The 19351-nt window shown below is 45.3% G+C and overlaps 1 protein-coding gene across 2 annotated transcripts in view; it reads right to left on the bottom strand.

The window, feature by feature from the left end:
* Positions 1-2002: 2002 nt before the first annotated feature.
* The window catches only part of npnta (nephronectin a), a 68129-nt gene continuing 50780 nt past the window's right edge, over positions 2003-19351 (bottom strand). For both annotated transcript variants that reach the window (XM_078531738.1, XM_078531819.1), the window contains 4 exons: positions 16085-16180; positions 14339-14437; positions 8526-8785; positions 2003-3384 (listed from right to left, as the gene is read on the bottom strand). In XM_078531738.1, coding sequence (XP_078387864.1) covers positions 3280-3384; positions 8526-8785; positions 14339-14437; positions 16085-16180 — 560 coding nt within the window. In that variant the 3' untranslated portion in view covers positions 2003-3279. The remainder of the gene's footprint in view (positions 3385-8525; positions 8786-14338; positions 14438-16084; positions 16181-19351) is intronic.

Below are 19351 nucleotides of genomic sequence, written 5' to 3'. Positions count from 1 at the left end.
CTAGCCTTTTCTGCTTGTAACTCAAATTTTTCACAGATGTATCTTTCACTTTTTAAAAAACCCTCCCTACCAGTGTATACGATGCCAATTACACCTTCCCCACCATCCCCCACAACCCAGTCTGCCGAGGTTTAAGTGTGGCGACCCTACCAGCAACCACCCAACCCCCAGAGCTGAGATCAACACACTCAGTCCCAAACTCAGCACAGGATTGAATCTTCCTGATATATGAAACAGTTGCTCAATGGGATAAAAATACAGAAACTTTATTTAAAAGTATGAATTTCCCACAAGAAAATGGTCCAAACTATTGAATGAATTACTGAGGCACTGGCCCCTGTGCAGCACACTCTCGGCAGGGGTCCGGGCCCAGATTTCCGCCCGATTGCAAGTCCCAAGGGGGGTAGGGGTGTGACCCACAAATGAAATGAGGATAATATGTCTTGCAATCTATTCCTCATTGACACACTTGGAACAAAAATCCAGAGAACCATGAGTTTAAATGCCACCTTGGCAGCTTCAGACCTTGAATTCAGTACTTTTTAAATCTGCCCAGAATATCATAAAAGAAAATCGATGAGTCATTTGGGTTGTTAAGTGTGAAAACCTGCTGTTCTCAACCAGTCTGGGCCTGATCCGTGATTCCAGTCCCATGCCAACCACTCAGTTGCATCAGACCCACAACTTTTTCACAGGCAATTAGGGATTGGCAATAGATGCTGGCTGTGCCAGTGAACAATGCAATTTTTTAAACAAAAAAGCAACACTGGAAGTCAGGGATGCCGGCTAGTTTCAGGAACCCAGTGTCACCAGGGGCAACGGTACAGGGGAGTTCAAAGATTGAAGTGTCAGAAATGCAATCTGAGCGATCTCTTCTGTTGCCGAAAACAAGAAGAAGCTGAGAGGCATTTAGAAAGATAAAGGATGTTGGCCTTGGAGCCTGGGTGGGGGTTGTTGGTGCCACAGTGAATTTCCTCCTCTCCTACACTCGCTGTGCCTTTCCCTGGCCTAGACGCACCTTCGTTGCATCATAAACACCACCAGCCCAAGATTCTTAAAACAGTCTGATTCCCAGGACTTCCAGCAGGGTCAGGGTTACCAGGAGTGGGTGGTCAGGAGTTATGCTCCTCTCCAGCTCTAATTTTCCCTCCTACAGCTGGAGGACAGTCAGGGGCATTGTTATTGAGGACTGGTAATATGTACCATTGAACTGGAACTGTTCAACAAAGAGACCACGCACCTTTACACAAGTCAGTTTTACTACAAAAAAAAAGCACCTTTTCTGAAATCCCTCAAGTGTATAGAGTAGCCTTTGTTGAATGATGACTAGTTCAAAACAAAATATGTTCCTTTGTGAACTTCATGAAGAAATGTCATTCCCGCCCGTGTTAACTATTCTGTGGTAAATATTTCATCATTTCCCACTACTGGCCTGTGTTGAGCATTCGCTAATTATCCTTAATGAGAGACAATCGCACTTTATGGATCAGATGATGATGAGCAAGGAAAGCAGGGGACGAATATGTATTCGGGATAAATCATTTCTCGATTAAAAAATGAGGACAAGAAATAATAAATGACCCTAGACAGTTCAAGAACCGTTGTAAAAGCAGTGTCCTTGGAATCACAAAGTGAGCTCTGGATTTGAGTGCCACCCAACGCTGCAATGAGTGCTGTTTAACACGATTTACTAAACAAACGGACAAAAGCCAACACAGCGCAGGAATGCATTCAAGGAATTAACAGATTGATCTGAATTTTCCTACTCGCAAGCTACCATTATAGGAGAGCTGGCACGTTTGCAGCCTTGCTATGACATCATGTAATGGGGCATGTTTGAGGGTAAATTCAAACGAAAAGCCCAGGTTGAGGGATTCCTCCCATTTGTACAGGGCTGACTTCCTGCATCGTGGCTATTGAACGAGGGCCATTATGATTTGGAAATATCACCACGCTTCTCCTAAAATCAGTCCAAAAAAAAATACTGCATTACAAAAAAAAGTAACAAAGCGTGCATAATGTTTATTTTCCAGGTTTGTAGCAGTGATTTTGTGGCCTTACAAAATGAGAGTAAACTGCACATTTTGATGCCTGATTTGTTAAAGTTGCCATCTTATAAAACACTGCTAGAAACCTCAATAGCTGCCTGCAAAAGCTTCTAGATGTACATGGTGTAAAACAGATTTTCCCTGCAATGTTATATACAGTACCATGGAGTGTCTCGACAAATACAGATAGTTTCAGTAAATACTAGGTCAGATAAAAGCTAATTTTAAATAGAGTGAGACAACAGCCTAAAACAATATAAATTCTTTTACACTTCAGTACATTTTTTTGGATGGTTAAGGGGGCTGTTAATCAACAGTCTGTACAACATCACAGCTAGGTGTGATCCTGGACAGTAAAAGGCCCAACTCACCCCCTGCAGTGACACCAGTGCTTTCCCAATTTTTTTTTTTACCTGGAGGGGGTCAGGGGAGGTGGGAATGGGCCACTCTTCAACTTTAAGCTGAAACAATAATGGGAGCAATTCAACAGAAGTCCCCAGCTACATGCCTGTAATGAGGCAGAGAACATTAAAATATACAGCTACCACAGGGCCCCTGCAATGTTTGCAATTAGTGTTGGAAAGGGGGAAAAGAAGAGGACGAGTAATTTTAATTGCTCGTCTAAAGACTTCTTTCAACAGTCAAAGAGGTTCTCTCTCACCCTTTACTATGAATCTATTAGGGGTGGGGTTGTTCTAACAACAGACATGGACATTTCTGAAATGGCAGTGGCGTAGCACCAGATTCGGGTTGTATGAGAAGCCTCCTGTCTGAGGCACAAGACTTGCCAGGACTACCCTGGGGGAGATTTTGAGACAGCAGTACCAAACCCAGGTGATGAACCACACAAACAGGACTCATTGGGTTTCAGGTACAACTGGCATCCAGCCAACCACATGTTGCTATCCTGTGTGATGTGGTAACATGTTGATTAACTAGCTGTTTCACAGATGTGTTCAGAGAAGCACCTCAAACTATGGAGATTTCATAGCCACATTCTCCAGCATTACTGGACCACAGATGCACACAGGGTAAGGTTTAATAGGAACGTTGATCTTGTTTGAAGGTCCTGTGCTCTGTGAGGGCTTTGTCTCGGGTAGATTGGCTCCTCGATGCAATTTGTGCAAAGTGAGTGGTAGCCTGCTGCTGTTAAGTCTTTCCCCTCATGACCATTCCTCGCATAAGTAAACGGGGACAAGGTGGAGTCCTTTCAGAAGCGGGTCTCCAGATTTTACCACTGTCGCAGAGATCTTCCTGAGCACTGGCCTTTCTGCAGGCTGATGTCATCCAGGCTGATCTCCCCTCGCTTCTTCTCACGCACCCCTTTGAAGATGACCTAGGAGAGAGAAGGAAAGGTAGGGTTAGAGACTGGGTGTGAACGCGAAACTAGTTTGACAAAGCCCACTGAGCCCTGGCCTTTCCTGCTGAAGCAGTTTATGTGACCTGCGTCTTCATTCCCCATGGCTGCACGTTCACTTTGAAGCTAGTCTGCAAAGCTATGCACTTGAGAATAACACCGCCTTACCATTTGAATCACATTTTGTCGCTCTTATATCTCACACCTTCCTCCTCTCCTCAAAGAATATTTCTCGTCAACGAAACAATTTGTATTTGCTGAAGGCTGCACACTATTAACTCTCTTGAGTGCTTAATTGTGCCAGTTTCCTCAGGAAAGTGTGGGGAGGCATTGTTAATATGAAGCTGCTTTAGAAGAGCCCTTCTCTCCTGCTCGTTCATGCTAGAGTAGATCTCAACAAAAATTGTCAATCTTCAGGTATTTCACCCAATTGGCAGGTCAGCCAAGTCAAAAAGGGTGTCATTCTTTTCAGCACAGAGTTCAAGGGGGGGAAGGACTTTTGTCCATGCTATCTGTCCTAGCCCCAAACTATTCACCTGGAGTGCACAGTTGGGAGATGGTGAGGTAATGGTAATATCACTGGACTAGCAATTCAGAGGCCCATGCTCTGGGGGACAAGGTTTCAAATCCCACCATAGCAGCTGTGGAATTTAAATTCAAAAAAATCTGGAATTGAAAACTAGTCTCAGTAATAGTGACCATGAAACCATCATCGATTGTTGTAAAAACCCATCTGGTTCACTCATCCCCTTTGGGGAAGGAAATCTGCCATCCTTACCTGGTCTGGCTTATATATGACTCCAGACCCACAGCAATGTGGTTGACTCTTAACTGCCCCCTGAGATGGCCTGGCAAAGCACTCAGTTCAAGGGGAGATTAGAGATGGACAACAAAGGCTGGCCTTGCCAGTGAAGCCCACAACCCATGGAAGAATAAAGAAAAAAAGAGGGGCCATGCCAGTAAAAAGGAAGCGGTGTCATTGCTACAGCACCAGAAAATCCAGTGAGGGACCTTAAAGGAGCGGTAAATTGGAACAAAAGCCACTGAAGACCTGAGTGAAGACCGGACCTTCAACAGGTAACAAAGGAAGGGAGAGGAGGCTGATTCAAAACCCATCTCCCTCTACAGGAACACCTCAGGGCAATAACTACTGCTTTTCTGGGGCCTACTGCCATTGTCCCCCATGTAAGGAGAGAGCCAATGGGGAAGGTGCCAGCTCTGGAATTCCCTATGGAAGCAGAGAAATCCCAGTCAGCCACTGACCTCGCTGCCACATTTTCCAACCATTTCTCCCACATATCTGCCTTGATTGAATTCCCTCCCAAAATCTCTTTGGTGACATTCCTGTTGAATCAGCCTCAGAGTGTTTTACTATGTCAAAGGTGATATATAAATGCAAGTTGTTTTTGTTGTTGGGAGCCCAGCCCTGCGTCAGGTTGTCGAGAGGATCCTAGTTGAGCCTCAAATCCAACACCCACAAATTTCCGGAGGGAATCACTGCATAATGATCCAGAGAGGAAGCCCTGACCAATTATCCTTCCCTTCCTTAGGGTCTCTGTGATTGACTGTAGCCCTCCTAGTTCCTTTCACTTCCTTCTGATGAAATGGGAATCAAACCTAAAATGACCCTTGTTTGTACCGCAAAGGACATTATTTAGTCATTCACGTATGGTTCCTAATCCACTATCTCTAATGCCAATATGTGGATTTGATTGTGTGGCTTCTTGGTTACAACACACTATTAATCTGAACAGCATTTCAACAAATGTGATCTAATCAGACATCGTCATCATCATTAGTGGTTTATGGTTGGAACTCTTGCGGCTGATCCCCGCTTCCAGGGAAAGACCAGAGCACTGGTGTTGTGTTTGGAACTGCCAAACATTAAGGCTGGGATGGACAGATTGTTAGTCTCTCAGGGAATCAAGGGATATGGGGAGCAGGCGGGAAAATAGAGTTGAAACCCAAGATCAGCCATGATTGTATTGAATGAGGGAGCAGGCTCAATGGGCCGAATGGACTACTGCTCCTATTTCTTGTGTTCTTTTATATGTTAATATAGGTGGTTGTGTACAGTGGCTAGTTTCCAGGTTGCAGGTTGCGGACACTGTTGGCTATTAGGTTATCTGCCTTTGGATGACATTTCTTCCATTGTGGACACCACTCCCCTCCCCGAGGCAGTTGGCTGCCCAAAGCCGTGGACACCTTCTGGAGGTGACCGGGTTACTTGACCACCTCCTGGCAGTTGGCATTGACCAGTCACGAGTAGCACTATCTAGTGTTATTATGGCACCTAGTTTGAACACCTGGCCTGACATATGATTCAAAATGGAGCAGGTAAATATATGAATGAGTGAAGAGTTATGTAGAGGCAGCACAGACATTAGGTAAACAGCATATCAGAGATAACATACTTCCTGTAAAATCAGCTCCACAACCAATTTTTGCACTGACTGCTGCAAGAATAAGCAGCTTTGATGTTTCACCAGATTGCATTGAGTTAGAATCAAGATAAGGGAACAAAAAGATTTATCAAATTTGCACAGGAATGTTTTCTCAGGAACATGCACGTTAATAGCGTGATATTTCCTTTGGTGTTTTTGATAAGTGAACAAAGATTACAAATTTGGGCTAACTGGAAATCTGCCAATCTATCAGATCTGTGGCCTGGCTCTGTAAAACCATCCAGAGGCAACTTTGCTGAACAATTTGTCCCAGAACAGCTCCCTCTGATTTTTGTCTGTTTGTTTCACCGGGTTTTCTTTTTTTAAAAAAAACTTTGTGTAGCAATTCTCGTTGGCCTCCGGAAATCGCTAACGTTTCAACCCTAATGAAGTACTTTTGAACTTAGTCACTGTTGTTGTGGATGAAAATGTGGCAGGTAGTTTGTCCACAGCAAGATCCCAAAACCAGCAATTTGATTTACAAAAGCTTACAGGTAAAGCAGTAGGCCGATTAACCCCTTGAGCCTGTTCTGCCGCCATTCAGGGAGATCATGGCTGATCTGGGACCTAATTCACTGTGCCAGTCTTTGCTCCATATCCCTTAACTTTTGCTGGCACTGGTTGAGAGAAAAATGGTGGCTAGGACACCAGAAGAACTATCCTGCTCTTCTTTGAACAGTGCCATGGGATCTTTTAATCCCACCTGAGGTGACCTTGACTTAAATTCTCATCCTTCAGTTCAAATCCCTCCATGGTCTTGCTCCTTCCTATCTGCATAAGGCCCACAAGCCTTCAAGAACTCTACGTTCCTTCAATTCTGGTTCCTTTGCAAGTCCCTGATTTCCTTCGGCCAACCACTGGCAGCCGCGCCTTCAGCTGTTCTGGTCTTAACCCGCTGAAATTCACACCAGAAACATCTCCCGATCTCTACCGCTATCTCCTTCTTTGATGCTCCTTAAAATCTGCCCCCTTGACCAAGTTTTTAACCACTTTTCCTGATCCCTTTTGTGGTTCAGTGTCAAATTGGGTCTGACTATGCTCCTAAGAAGCATCTTGGGGCATATTGCTACATTAAAGGTGCCATATAAATGCACATTGTTGTTGTTGCTAATGGCGTTATCTTTTACAGTGCAGCACTCGTTCAACATTGGAATGAAGTGTTCACCAGCTCAAGTCCTACAGTGAGACTTGGAAAGGATTCGTTTTCCCTTCCCCCTGCTGCACATTCACCTTTTGCAAACTTACACTGCAGGTAAATGGTTCTAACTTTACAGGGTTGCTTACAACTGCAACAGCTTTAACAGATACAACCCTGCCTTAGGTGTGCCACAACCATCAAAGGCACCCTGGCTCCCCTTGGAGAGGGTTTCCCGGGCAACAGCCCAAGTGTTGACAGTGACGAGCGCAAACAGCTGCTGCCCTGTGGAACTGGGAGTGACGCTTGTCGAAATGAATGCAGGGCCGTACTGAGAATGCCCTTAAACCCACTTTGCGTCCAATGAAATTGCCTGAGTGCAATTTTGCATGATTTCCCTATTATTGAAAAGTAGCTGAATAGTAACCATTCTGTAAAATAAATGAGGTGTTAGACGTGAATGTTTAACTTTGATTAATGGGAGCGGTGTGACCAGGTCTGATTAGCTTCCGCAAGTCAACTTGACCTGGAGGTTCCTGGAGAACTCTGCTACCCAGCATTTGGGTCAGAGCCCTGTTATGCTGGGAATTTCATCTCGTTTTCTGTGGCTCTTTAAATTCTTGTGGGGGGTGTGAAAGGATCTTTGACCCGCCTTCCTTCATCCATTCATGTTTTTTTTAATGTATTTGTTCATGGGATGTGGGTGTCGCTGGCTAGGTCAGCATTTATTGCCCTCCATCGGAGCGCATTTTAAGAGTCAACCACATTGCTGAGTCACATGTCTGCAGGCCAGGCCAGGTAAGGATGGCACACTTCCATTAGTGAACCGTCAACAAAGGTTTCATGATCATCATCAGATTTTTAATTCCAGCTTTTTATTGGATTCACATTTCACCATCTGCCGTGCATTCCATTGTGGGATTCAAACCTGGGTCCCCAGAGCATTTCCCTGGGTCTCTGGAATACCAGTCCAGTGACAATACCAATATGCCACCACCGCCCCCCCAGTGTAAAAAGAGAGCATCCAGAGGGAGAGCAAGCTCACAAAGCTACCCTGGGAAATCCGCTCTTTACATCACCCAGGAAAGTTAGTGCAGCTGAAAACTGCCTGAGTTTCCACAAGGGACCTTAACAAACTTTGGACCTTTAGGCGGGAAATTTAAATGATCTGTGGTGGAATCAATTATCTTCCTGAAGAGACTGGACTGCTCCACTGGGAGCAGAAGAACCGAAGGGAAGAACATTCTTGGCCCCCACAGCCCCCCATTGTATTGACAGCCAATCTGACACTCCGACTGGTGGCTCAAGGCAGGCGAAATGCCTCTCCCTCCACACCCCCCCACAGCTCTGAAAATTACCCCCAACCCTAGAATTTGGGAAAGGGTCTCCTTGCCTTGGGGCTAGAGCTGACATGACTGGCACATCGAAGAATTTGTGCCCAATGAAAGCACCCCGAGGAATTGCAGGGTGACTGGAGCAACTGTTGGAATGGCCAGTCTGTATTCTAAAGTCGCGTTCCTATTAAATCTAACAATACTCACATTCTCGAGACCTGGTCCTTTCAGCGTGAACCGACTGGTCCTCCAGCCGTGCCCTCTGTTCCTCTCCCACAGGATATGCCCGTAATTGCCGTTCCTCTTCACAAACACCTGGATCTTGCCGACAGAGTCTCCAGACAGTTTGTGCTTGAAGGTGAGGCAGAGGTTGCTTGGATGTGCGGTTTGGCCCAGCGCAAGGGCAAGGTGGGCCACTTCCCTCCGTTTGTCAACAGAACCAAAAAGAGTCAGATACCAACTGTGACCTAAAATAACAACCAATAGAGTTAATCAGACAAGGAGTCCAGGCTGCAATGAAAGGGCAGCAAGATTGGGGCCATTCAACATTCCAACCCAAAATTTGATCACACTCTGGAAAGAACTTGCCTTTCTGTAGCATCTCCAGATGTCCCAAAGCACTTTACAGCCAATGAACTACTTTTGAAGCGTAGTCACTGTTGTAATGTAGTCGAATAGCACACAGCAAATCCCACAAACAGCAATATGATCATTTGTTTTTAGTGATGTTGGTCAAGGGATAAGTATTGGCCAGGACACTGGGGAGAACCCTCTGGCTCTTCTTCAAATAATGCCATGGGGTCTTTTACTTCGTTCTCAGAGGGCAGGCACAGTTTAGCGTCTTGTCTGTAAGGCAGCACCTCAGACAGTGCAGCACTCCCTCAGTACTGCAGTGGGTGCGCCAACCTAGATTTTGTGCTTAAGTCACAACTTTATGACTCAGGGATGAAGGGTGTCAGCAACTGAATGAACTCACGGCCTAAAGAGAACTCAAAGGCCTGCCTAAAACAGCCATCCACAGGTCGAGGTTACGTGGGATCTTTCAGGGGGGGGCGCTATGACTGCCTGCCTCTGCTTCCTGGACACATTCAAGGCCTGTCTTTGTTACCTCTAGACACGGCAAGCCTCCCATCTTGCACCCTCTGTAAACTTCAGCTCATCCAGTCAATATCATCTCACACCAATGTTCCTTGAAAAATTTTGTTGCTGTATGTGTGGCCAGTTTTTCAATTGCATGGTATCTTTTTTGCACAGCCATGCAGGCGTGATGTTTAATACAGGACAAAGCTTGCATAATACCTTCCTTGCTGTTGTATGGCCGTGTACGTGCTTAGCTTAGCTTAGCCTGAATATTGCCTAGCACCCTTGCACTCTCTGACTTACATTGGCTTCCGGTCCAGAAACACCTCGATTTAAATTCTCAATCTTGTTTTCAAACCCCTCCATGGTTTCACCCCTCCCTGTCTCTAGAAACCTCCTCCAGCCCTATAGCACTCGGAGATCTCTGCACTCCACTAGTTCTGGAATCTTCCACATTCCATAATTCTCACTGCTATGACACGGCAGCTGGGCCTTCAGCTGCCTAGGTCCCAAGTTCTGGAATTCCCTCCCTAAACCTCTCCACCTCTCTATCTCTCTCTCTCTCTCTTTACTTTTAAGAAGCTCCTTAATACCTAACTCTTTGACCAAACTTTAGATCACCTGCCCTAATATTGTTTAATGCGGCTCAGTGTTAAATTATGATTGATAATGCTCATGTGCAGCAACTTGGGACAGTTTGACTGAGTTAAAGCAGCTGTTGTTGTTGTGGGCTCAGCGGGATGTAACTTGTATCATAGAAGAGAGCAAAATTGTAATGTAGTTCCCTCTCCTGAGCGATTTTGAGTTGAAAAAGATCATCTGTGATGACACTTTATTCACGGTGCCCGCACTCCACCCCCACCTTGAGGCATTTACTTGCAGTGATATTATTGGACGTATGGCATTTAACTGGAGCAGTCCTGTTGGTCAATTTTAAACAGTCCTGGGTAGAACAGTCCTTGCTAAATGAGAAAGTGGAGATGATGGCATTGTTTTTTTCTCAAAGTGTGAACCACACCCACCTTCGGGAAGGGGTGCGAGCAAGGAGGAGCGATTCCCAACTTTGAAAAACGCACACATCTTGGTCAGTAACCACAGGACACAGATTTAAGATGAAAGGAAAGACTTGAATTTACACAGTGCCTTTCACACCCTAAGGATGTCCCCAAAGTGCTCTACGGCTAATGAAGTACTTCTGAAGTGTAGTCATTGTAAAAATTGGCAAAAAGGACCGTGGCAGAGATGAGAAGGATTTTTCTTGTACAGTGAGATGTTAAGATCTGGAATGCACTTCCTGAAAGATGATGGAAGCAAATTCAATAATAATTTTCAAAAGGGACTGAATATTTACTTGAAAGGGGTTATGGGGGAAGATTGAGTGTGTGGGACTAAGTGAATAAGTCTTTCAAAGAGTCAGCACAGGCGCAATATGTGCTGCATATTCCAACATTCCAGGTCTGATACAACAGTTCGCAATTCCACATCACTAACTGGCAACAGTAGTCAGCAATGGAATGTGCCGACAATTATTTTTGCAGTGCTGCAAGTTCCTTATGTAATTCTGGCAATAACTTCCATGGTTAACAAGATAATTGTTACCAGTGCTCACCACGCCCATGTTTGTTGATCGCGAATGGTGGCATGTGGGCTTGCATCAGAACATTCCAGAACACAACACAAGGTCCAAATTTGGAATTTAGTGTCACAAAATATGCAGCTTTTTAGAAAGAAATGGCTTTTCTTTTTAAATGTAATTGCACAGAAGTTGCTGCATAGAATCAGGCCATTCAGCCTAACAGGACTTTGCCAGTGTATAGGTTCCACACATGCCCCTTCCAACTTACATCATCTACCCCCTCTCAGTATAGCCTACTATTCCTTTCTCCCTCATGTATTTCTCTAGCTTTCCCTTTAATGCATCTCCTTGATTCACCTCAACCACTCCATATGGTAGTAAACCATTACTCTCTCTCACTCTGACCATTCCCTCTTGTACATCCCTCATCTCCGCTCCCTTAAGTCTAAGGGACACAGATTTGAAAGGATGTGGCGGACAACTGGTTTAACCGTTCACCAGATCTGGTTGAGCCACATAAACACTATCGGGTCCCCCGCTCTCGTCTGCTAAAGCTGCTCATTATTCCAGGATCAAATGCAAAGAAAACCTCCCTGGCTTCTTTTCTGTACTGAAAGACAGCTTTTCAAACCCCTTTCTCCTGCCTCCTCCAGCCTCACCTCCAAACATTAAGTGTGAGGAGTTCATGGAATTCTTCATCAATGAGATTGACGCCATCTGATCAGCTGCCTCTTCTGCGTCCCTCCTTTCCACTAGCCCACTGGACCAATCTTCCTCTAAAACATTTCCCTGTCCTAACCTTAGCCCTGAAGTCGCATCATTCTCTCGATTCTCTCCTGCTTCACCTCATGCCTTCTCCAATTTCATCTTGCTCATGGGATCCACTTCCTGCTTCCTAGGCCCTATTTTCAACTTCCTCTCCTGGTCCCCATGTTAGCCGATATGGTAAACGTTTCTCTCTGTGCAGGAGTTGTCCGTCTCTCCTTTAAATTCCTTATTGAATTTAATAGTAACTATCTTATATTCATGATCCCTAGTTACGGACTCCTGCAAAGTGGGAATATCTTCTTTACATCTAACCTGTCAAACCTCTTCATAGTTTCAAGACCTCTATCCGGTCTTCACTCAGCCTTCTCTGTTGTAAGTTAAAATAAAAAGACAGACTTGCGTTTATGTTGCGCCTTTCACTGTCACCAAACGTCTCAAAGCACTTTACAGCCAATCAAGTACTTTTGGAATGTAGTCAATGTTGTGATGTAGGAAATGTGGCGGGCAATTTGCGCACAGCAAGCTCCCACAAACAGCAACGTGATAATGACCAGAGATGGGAGTTTGGAGCTGTATCCAAGCTGTAAAATATGCCATCTGGGAGGCCTCACTGACCATGTACCAAAAGGGAAAAACAGACCATCTCATATCTTACTGAGCAAATAGAAAAAAAAGCCTCTTCCATTTACTGTTGTGTTAGAATTGATCTCTCAACTACAAAGACAATCATGTCAAAGGATATCACTGTTGAAATCTCCATGCGGATGTTGTTATTATAATCATTTGGAACATATGGCTCTTTAAGTCAATTATCGAGGCCTTCTGTCTATGGTGCTACTGTGAGCACAGGGGTATATTTAGGAAGCACTGAGGTTGTTATCCAAGCAATACTCTCTAATGGGGAATGTTGACCTTTTCCTGGTTCCCATTTGTCACTGTCTGTGTCATGTTGGGGAGTGGCTATGTAGCTGGAAACTCAGATGCTGGAAAGGTTGTCAATCATCCAGATTTGTCTGCGATTCTCACTCCCCTCAGTGCCTGCCCTCATTAGACTCCTGCTGTCTCAGTTAATTGGTTCTGCATACCTGTTTAAGTAATAGCTTCCCTCCCGTGCAGCTCCGTCAAGGACGTTCCAACATCCCACTGTTGTAACACAGATTCCCCACTTGTAAACCTTCAACAAGAATCATTCCAACCCATCAGCTACAGTAATAAAGGGAGAGTGGCAGGGAGGTGGGAAGGAATGACCTGCATTTATATAGCGTCTTTCATGACTTCAGGATGTTCTGAAGTGCCAAGCAGCTAATGAGGTGTTTTTGAAGTGTAGTCACTGTTGTAATGTAGGTACACACATCGGCCAATTTATGCACAGCAGAATCATGGTTTAGTGATGGCACTTGAGTGATAAATATTAGCTAGAACGCCAGGGAAAACTCTACTGCTTATCTTCGAAATAGTGCCATGGGATCTTTTCTATCCATGTGAGAGGGTAACTGTGGCTGCAATTTAACACCTGACCCAAAAGAGGGCAACACCAACAGTGTAGCACCCCCTCAATACTTCACGAGTGTGTCAGCCCAGATTATGTGCTCAACACCCAGAATGGACCGGCATTTATTGCCCATCATTAATTTCCAGCTGACAAGCTTGCCAGGGGGGCAGTTAAGAGACAACAATGTTGATGTGTGGGACTGGAGTCACATATAGACCAGACCATGTAAGGACGGTAGTTCATTTTTGAACAGGATGCTTTAAATGTTGAAATAGGCAGGAGAAAAAAAGGGCGTCAGTTTCTTGCGCTCTTTGAGCCAGTTCTGAGGATCCAGTCAGCACAGGCAGTGAAAACACAGACCTGGGAAGCCTGGATAAACTTGCTGCTTAAGGGAAGGCCAGATTGCATGGACTTCACCCATGTGACTTCCCTTTAAATGCTGTCTGAGAGCTTGGAATCAGTCCAAGCAATGTGGCACTTGGAGTTTTCCAGCACCTGTGAGCATCACCACTGACTCAGGTCCCTCACAGAGAGGCCCCAGTTACTTTATTAGCAAGAACTTTAAAGTCCATTTTTTTTCTTTTTCCATTCACTTGATGTTTTCTCATTGAGCTCAGGTTGTATGGTATGATGATAGCCTCCATTTTAAAATGTTCATCCTTGTGTTCAGGTCCTTCCATAGCCCTCGCTTCCCCTGCCACTCTGTAACCTCCAGCCTTGAAACCCTGTGAGATAATCGGCATACCTCCAGTTTATGTAGCACAAAACCTTTTGCCCACCAATGGCGGCCATGCATTCAGTTGTCTAAATGCTTAAGCTCTAGAGTTCGGGGCTCTGCAGCACTCCTCCTCTCTGCCACCCTATCCTCCTTCAAGATCTTCCTTAAATCTCTTTGATCGTGCTTTCAGTTGCCCCCTCATAATATCTCCTGCTCGGTTCAGTTTGGTGTAAATTTTTATCTGGTTACGTTCCAGTGAAGCACCTTAGGGTCATTTTCTGCAATGAAGGTACTAAATAAACACAAGTTGTTGTTATAGTCACTCGGTCGAATGTATTTGAGGTGTGCGCGGTAAATGGTTCCAGAAGTTCAATCATTCTGATTACCTGATGGGACCTGGACTCGGTCCCAGTGAACTCCTGATTCTTTCTCCTGGGTCCACCCACACATTCCGTGGTCAAAGTTGCAGCTGTTTATCAAAATGTCTGCCAACAAAGCACAAAAATACCAGCCGTTAACTCCAGTCACCCTTGGACAGCTAAGGAATCACTTGTTGCTTATTTATCTTATCTATTATTATCTTAGCTAATATCACCACCGTCAACACCTCTTTGTCCTTTTGTCTGTGACATCTTTTGGTTATCTCCACCTATCACTGGCCCTCTATCCAGCTCTACCTGTCCCACCCCACCCACCCCCCCCCACCCCCCCACCCCCACCCCTTAAACCAGCTTATATTTCACCTCTCTTCTATTGTTCCTTAGTTCTGATGAAGAGTCATACGGACTCAAAGCGTTAACTGTGTTCCTCTCCGCAGATGCTGTCAGACCTGCTGAGTTTTTCCAGGTATTTTTGTTTCTGTTCTAGATTTCCAGCATCCGCAGTATTTTGCTTTTAACTTATTGCTTATTGGTGGCTTTACCAGGCTCGCTGTTGGTCTGACATTTTGGGGCTCACCCTTTGCCTGCACAAATGTGGCAGAGCAGGACCCCCTACCCCCTATCAATGGCAAGGACACAGTGGCAATAATTGAGTGAGAAAGAGTGAGGTTCAGCAGAAATTTATTGAGAGTGTAGGCTGTGCAAAGGGGCTTACTGAGGGAGCAACAGTGCCAGGAATTTACTGAGGCAGAGGGTGGAATTTAATCCAGGAGATGAGGGTCCTCATGCATTGGGTGCAGAGCTGCCAAGAGCCCTGCGTCACCTCCTTTAGAGAAGCCCCACCGTATTAAGTGCTGATTAGGCACTTAAGCGGCCATCAGTGAGCCTCCCCCGGGATCAAAGACCAGGGGGGCAGAAGTCCTGCCATCTGTGAGCTCCTCACTGCCATCAGTGCCAGCGGGGGAGGAGTGGTTGCTACCAGCAGTGCACCCACCAGAGGCCCACAATCAGCGAGGGACCAGGCCAAAGGTGAGGGAGAGAGCAGGATGGAGGTCACGGGGATGGGGTGGGGGGGCAGCTGGGTTGCCAGCAAGTGCAGGGGAGCGGCTTTCAGCGCCCCCCCCACCCCCCCTCCCCCCCCTCCCCTCCTCCCACACCCTGCCCAACCACCCACCTTCCCAATGCCGGCTCTCTTGATCAGGCACTGAGTGCCTCTACCAACGAGGACAGAGCTCCCAGCCGCCACCCTCCCACCCGATTAAACGTCCTCCTCACCCTTGCCCCCGGGCCTGCCTCAGGGAGGGCATTAAATTCTGCCCAGAGTGTGACAGCTATAGTACCAGAAACTTTCTCCCGGTATCAAAAGTCAGTTGTTAAGTGTGTCAAGGAAAAAAAAGAGAAGAAACAGGAAAAAATCTGCACCATTCTGAAATGGTGACGGACATTCTGAGAACTGGCGTTTGTAGCCTGATATTAATAAAGTTCCCTATGAGACTTCACCACCAAAAAAGTAGGTTCACCTGTCAAATTAGCCACTGCCCAATCAGTGGCAAAAGTCAAGGGATTCATCCAATCCACAGCTGAAATGTGACTCCCACAAGGATTAGTTTGAACAAACGGAGGGAAGAGGAATGAAAGAGAAGGGAAACCAAAACGATAAAACCCCTCCACATTTTCGCGAGCTTTTATGTCATATAGTTGGAGCCTTGCCAAGTCCAAACACAACATGAGTGACAGGATCAGAATAAATACCTTGGTCGTCCCCTGCATCATTCTCCTCCGCAGTAATCCCCTTTTCAATGTCAAAAGGGCCAAATAAAGCTCCGTTCCCTCCAGGCTGGCGGGGGACTGAAAAATGAATGAAGAGCTGTCAGATGCAACTTAAGACTAATCGTGTTCACATGGGTCCTATAAGAAACTGGTGATCGAGGCAGGTGCAGAACTTTCCGCTGTTTCACTCACACTTGCCCCCTTTCACTGACCCAAGCAGATCTGGCTGAAAAAACACAGACCTTCAAAACTTACCTTTACTTTTCTGTTAGACTGTTGTTTGCTGTAACGGGTTCTGTGATATCATTTCCCCATCAATAAGGAGCGACTGCATCTTTGAAAACAACTGGGCGGGGCAGGATGAAGTTTCAAACAGTTCCACCTACTTCTCTCTTCTCCAAGGCTCCTTCGTCTTTGGAGCCCACTCAGATTTTCCTGCTTCCATTTCTATCTGCCTCATCCCTCAGCTTTTCACACATTGTGGCCCATAAATGCCTTTGATTTCTCTCATTGTGTCTCCTATGATCTCATGCTAATGTCACACCAACTATTTAACCTTCTCCTGTTTCCTATTTATGCACATTACAGATCACATGTAACGTACACAGCACTTGAGCATAAGAAATTGGAGCAGGAGTTGACCCTTTGAGCCCACTCCACCAATTAATGGCTGATCTCCTATTTCAATACCATTTTCCTGCACTGTCCCCACATCCCTTGATGTTTTTAGCATGTAGAAAACTATCGATCTCAGTCTTGAACATACTTGATGACTGAGCCTCTACAGCCCTCTGGGACAGAGAATTACAAAGATTCACCTCCATCTGAGTGAAGAAATTCCTCCTAAACTCGGTCCTAAATGGCCTACCCCTTATTCTGAGACTGTGTCCCTTGGTTCAAAACCACCCCCCAGCCAGAAGAAATATACTTCTTGCATCTACCCTGTCGAGCCCTGAAAGAATTTTGTATGTTTGATCGAGATCACCTCTCATTCTTCTAAACTTCAGACAATAAAGGCCCAGTCTATTTAATCATTCCTCATAAGACAATCTCACCATCCCAGCAAATAATTTAACGAAACAAAAACAAAAATTGCTGGAAAAACTCAGCAATCTGTGGAGAGAAAGACAGAGTTAACATTTTGAGTCCGTATGACTCTTCATCCAATTAATTTAATGAACCTTTGTTGCACTCCCTCTGTGGCAAGTATATCTTTCCTTAGGTAAGGAGACAAAAACTGCACAAAATACTCCAGGTGCGGTCTCACCAAGGCTCTATATAATTACAATAAGACATCTTTACTCCTATACTCAAAACCTCTTGTAATAAAGGCCAACACACCATTTGCCTTCTTAATTGCTTGCTGTCTCTGCAGGTTAGCTTTCAGTGACTCATGAACAAGGACACCCAAGTCCCTTTGAAGTTTAACACTTCCCAGCCTCTCACCATTTCAGAAATATTCTGTATTTCTGTTTTCCTACCAAAGTGGATAACCTCGCATTTCTCCACATTGTATTCCACCTGCCAATGTTTTGCTCACTCAATTAGCTTCTCCAAATCCCCTTGAAGCGTCTTTGCATTCTCCTCACAACTCATAATTCTACCTAGTTTTGTGTCATCTGCAAATTTAGGATTATTGCATTTACTCCCCACATCCAAATCATTGATATAGATTCTGAATACCTGGGGCCCAAGCACTGATCCTTGTGGTACCCTACTAGTCACAGCCTGCCAATCTGAAAATAACCCATTTATTCTTACTCTCTGTTTTCAGTCTATTAACCAGTTTTCAATCCATGTCAGTGTATACCCCCCAATCCAATGTGCTCTAACTTTGTTTACTAACCTCTTGTGCGGGACCTTGTCAAAAGCTTTCTGAAAATCTAAATGAACCACATCCACCAGTGCCCCCTATCTATTCTGCTAGTTATATCCTCAAAAATCTCCAACAGGTTTGGTGAACATGATTTCCCTTTCATAAATTCATATTGACTCTGCCCAATCCTAACATTACATCTAAGTAACATGCTTTGTGATCAATTCAAGCATTTTCCCTACTATTGATGTCAGGCTAACCAGCCTGTAGCTCCCCATTTTCTTTCTTTCTCTCTCTTTTCTTAAATAGTGGGGTTACATTTGCCACTGTCCAATCTGCAGGAACCATTCCAGAGCCTATAGTGTGTGTATGTGAGTGTGTGCATGTATGTATGTGTGTGCATGTGTTTGTGTCCATGTGTGTGTATTATGGGGAAATCTCATGGTGCAGTGGATAGCGTCCAAGCCAGAAGCTCCAGGTTCAAGTCCCACCCCAGAACTTGATGGTCAAGGAAGGTGCATTCATAATGCGGCCAAACAGGTTGAGTATCAACCTGCAAATCCTTCCAACACGCCCCGATGGCAGGCGGTAAGAGCAGGAGAGATTCCTGGTCAGCCATGTGATGGAGAAGGACATTAGAGCCTCTACCATCACTATCCATAGTTCCGAGCTACAACATGCATATCGGCACAGCAATTTGGACTCCCTAAGTGAACTGTAACATCTGCCTGTACATATACTGGCCCCAGCTCGTCCCTGAAATAGTGTTTTGGGATCTTTCATCTCCATCTGGGACGGCAGGTGAGGCCTCAGTCTAAACTCTCATCCAAAACTGGGCAACTCCGAAGCAGCATTGCTCTGAAGTGTCGGCCTAGACGCCACACTCAAGGTCTCTGGAACGTCTCTGGAGGCTTGAACCCACAACCTTCCTACCCAGAGGTGAGAGTGCTACCACTGAGGCTGTCATATGAAGGTAGAATGGACGACTGACTCAAAAGTCCCTGAATTGGGAAAGGCACCGACAGTTTCTCTGAAGCAAAGAGGACGAAAAGGTGTGAAAAGGGGGGGAAAAACGAACTGCACTTCATTCCAGCAGGAGGTATCAATTCTTCATTCCCCACGCTTCGAGGGAACTTAAAAGAATTAAGAATAATGTTGATATAAAGCCAGTAACTGGATGCAGCCTCTTTTCAAAAATAAATCTATCCTTGGCAAAAGCATCAGGCAGAGGCACCTATCTGATCCTGTTTCTATTTGTGTCATTGGTTTTAGTGTTGAAATATTCTGCGTGCAGAATGCCGTCACTGCCAAGATTCCATTAGCTGTAATGAAGATTAGTGGCCGAGGTAAAATGCCCGACATGCCACAGCTATGGGAGAAGAACCTTTATCATTCCTCTGAGCAAGATTACTATATTCAAACTGCCGTGTGAG

Source organism: Cetorhinus maximus, chromosome 1 (genome assembly GCF_964194155.1).
Source record: "Cetorhinus maximus chromosome 1, sCetMax3.hap1.1, whole genome shotgun sequence".
In the NCBI taxonomy this organism is placed as follows: Eukaryota; Metazoa; Chordata; class Chondrichthyes; order Lamniformes; family Cetorhinidae; genus Cetorhinus; species Cetorhinus maximus.
This window is presented reverse-complemented; position numbering and strand designations above follow the sequence as displayed.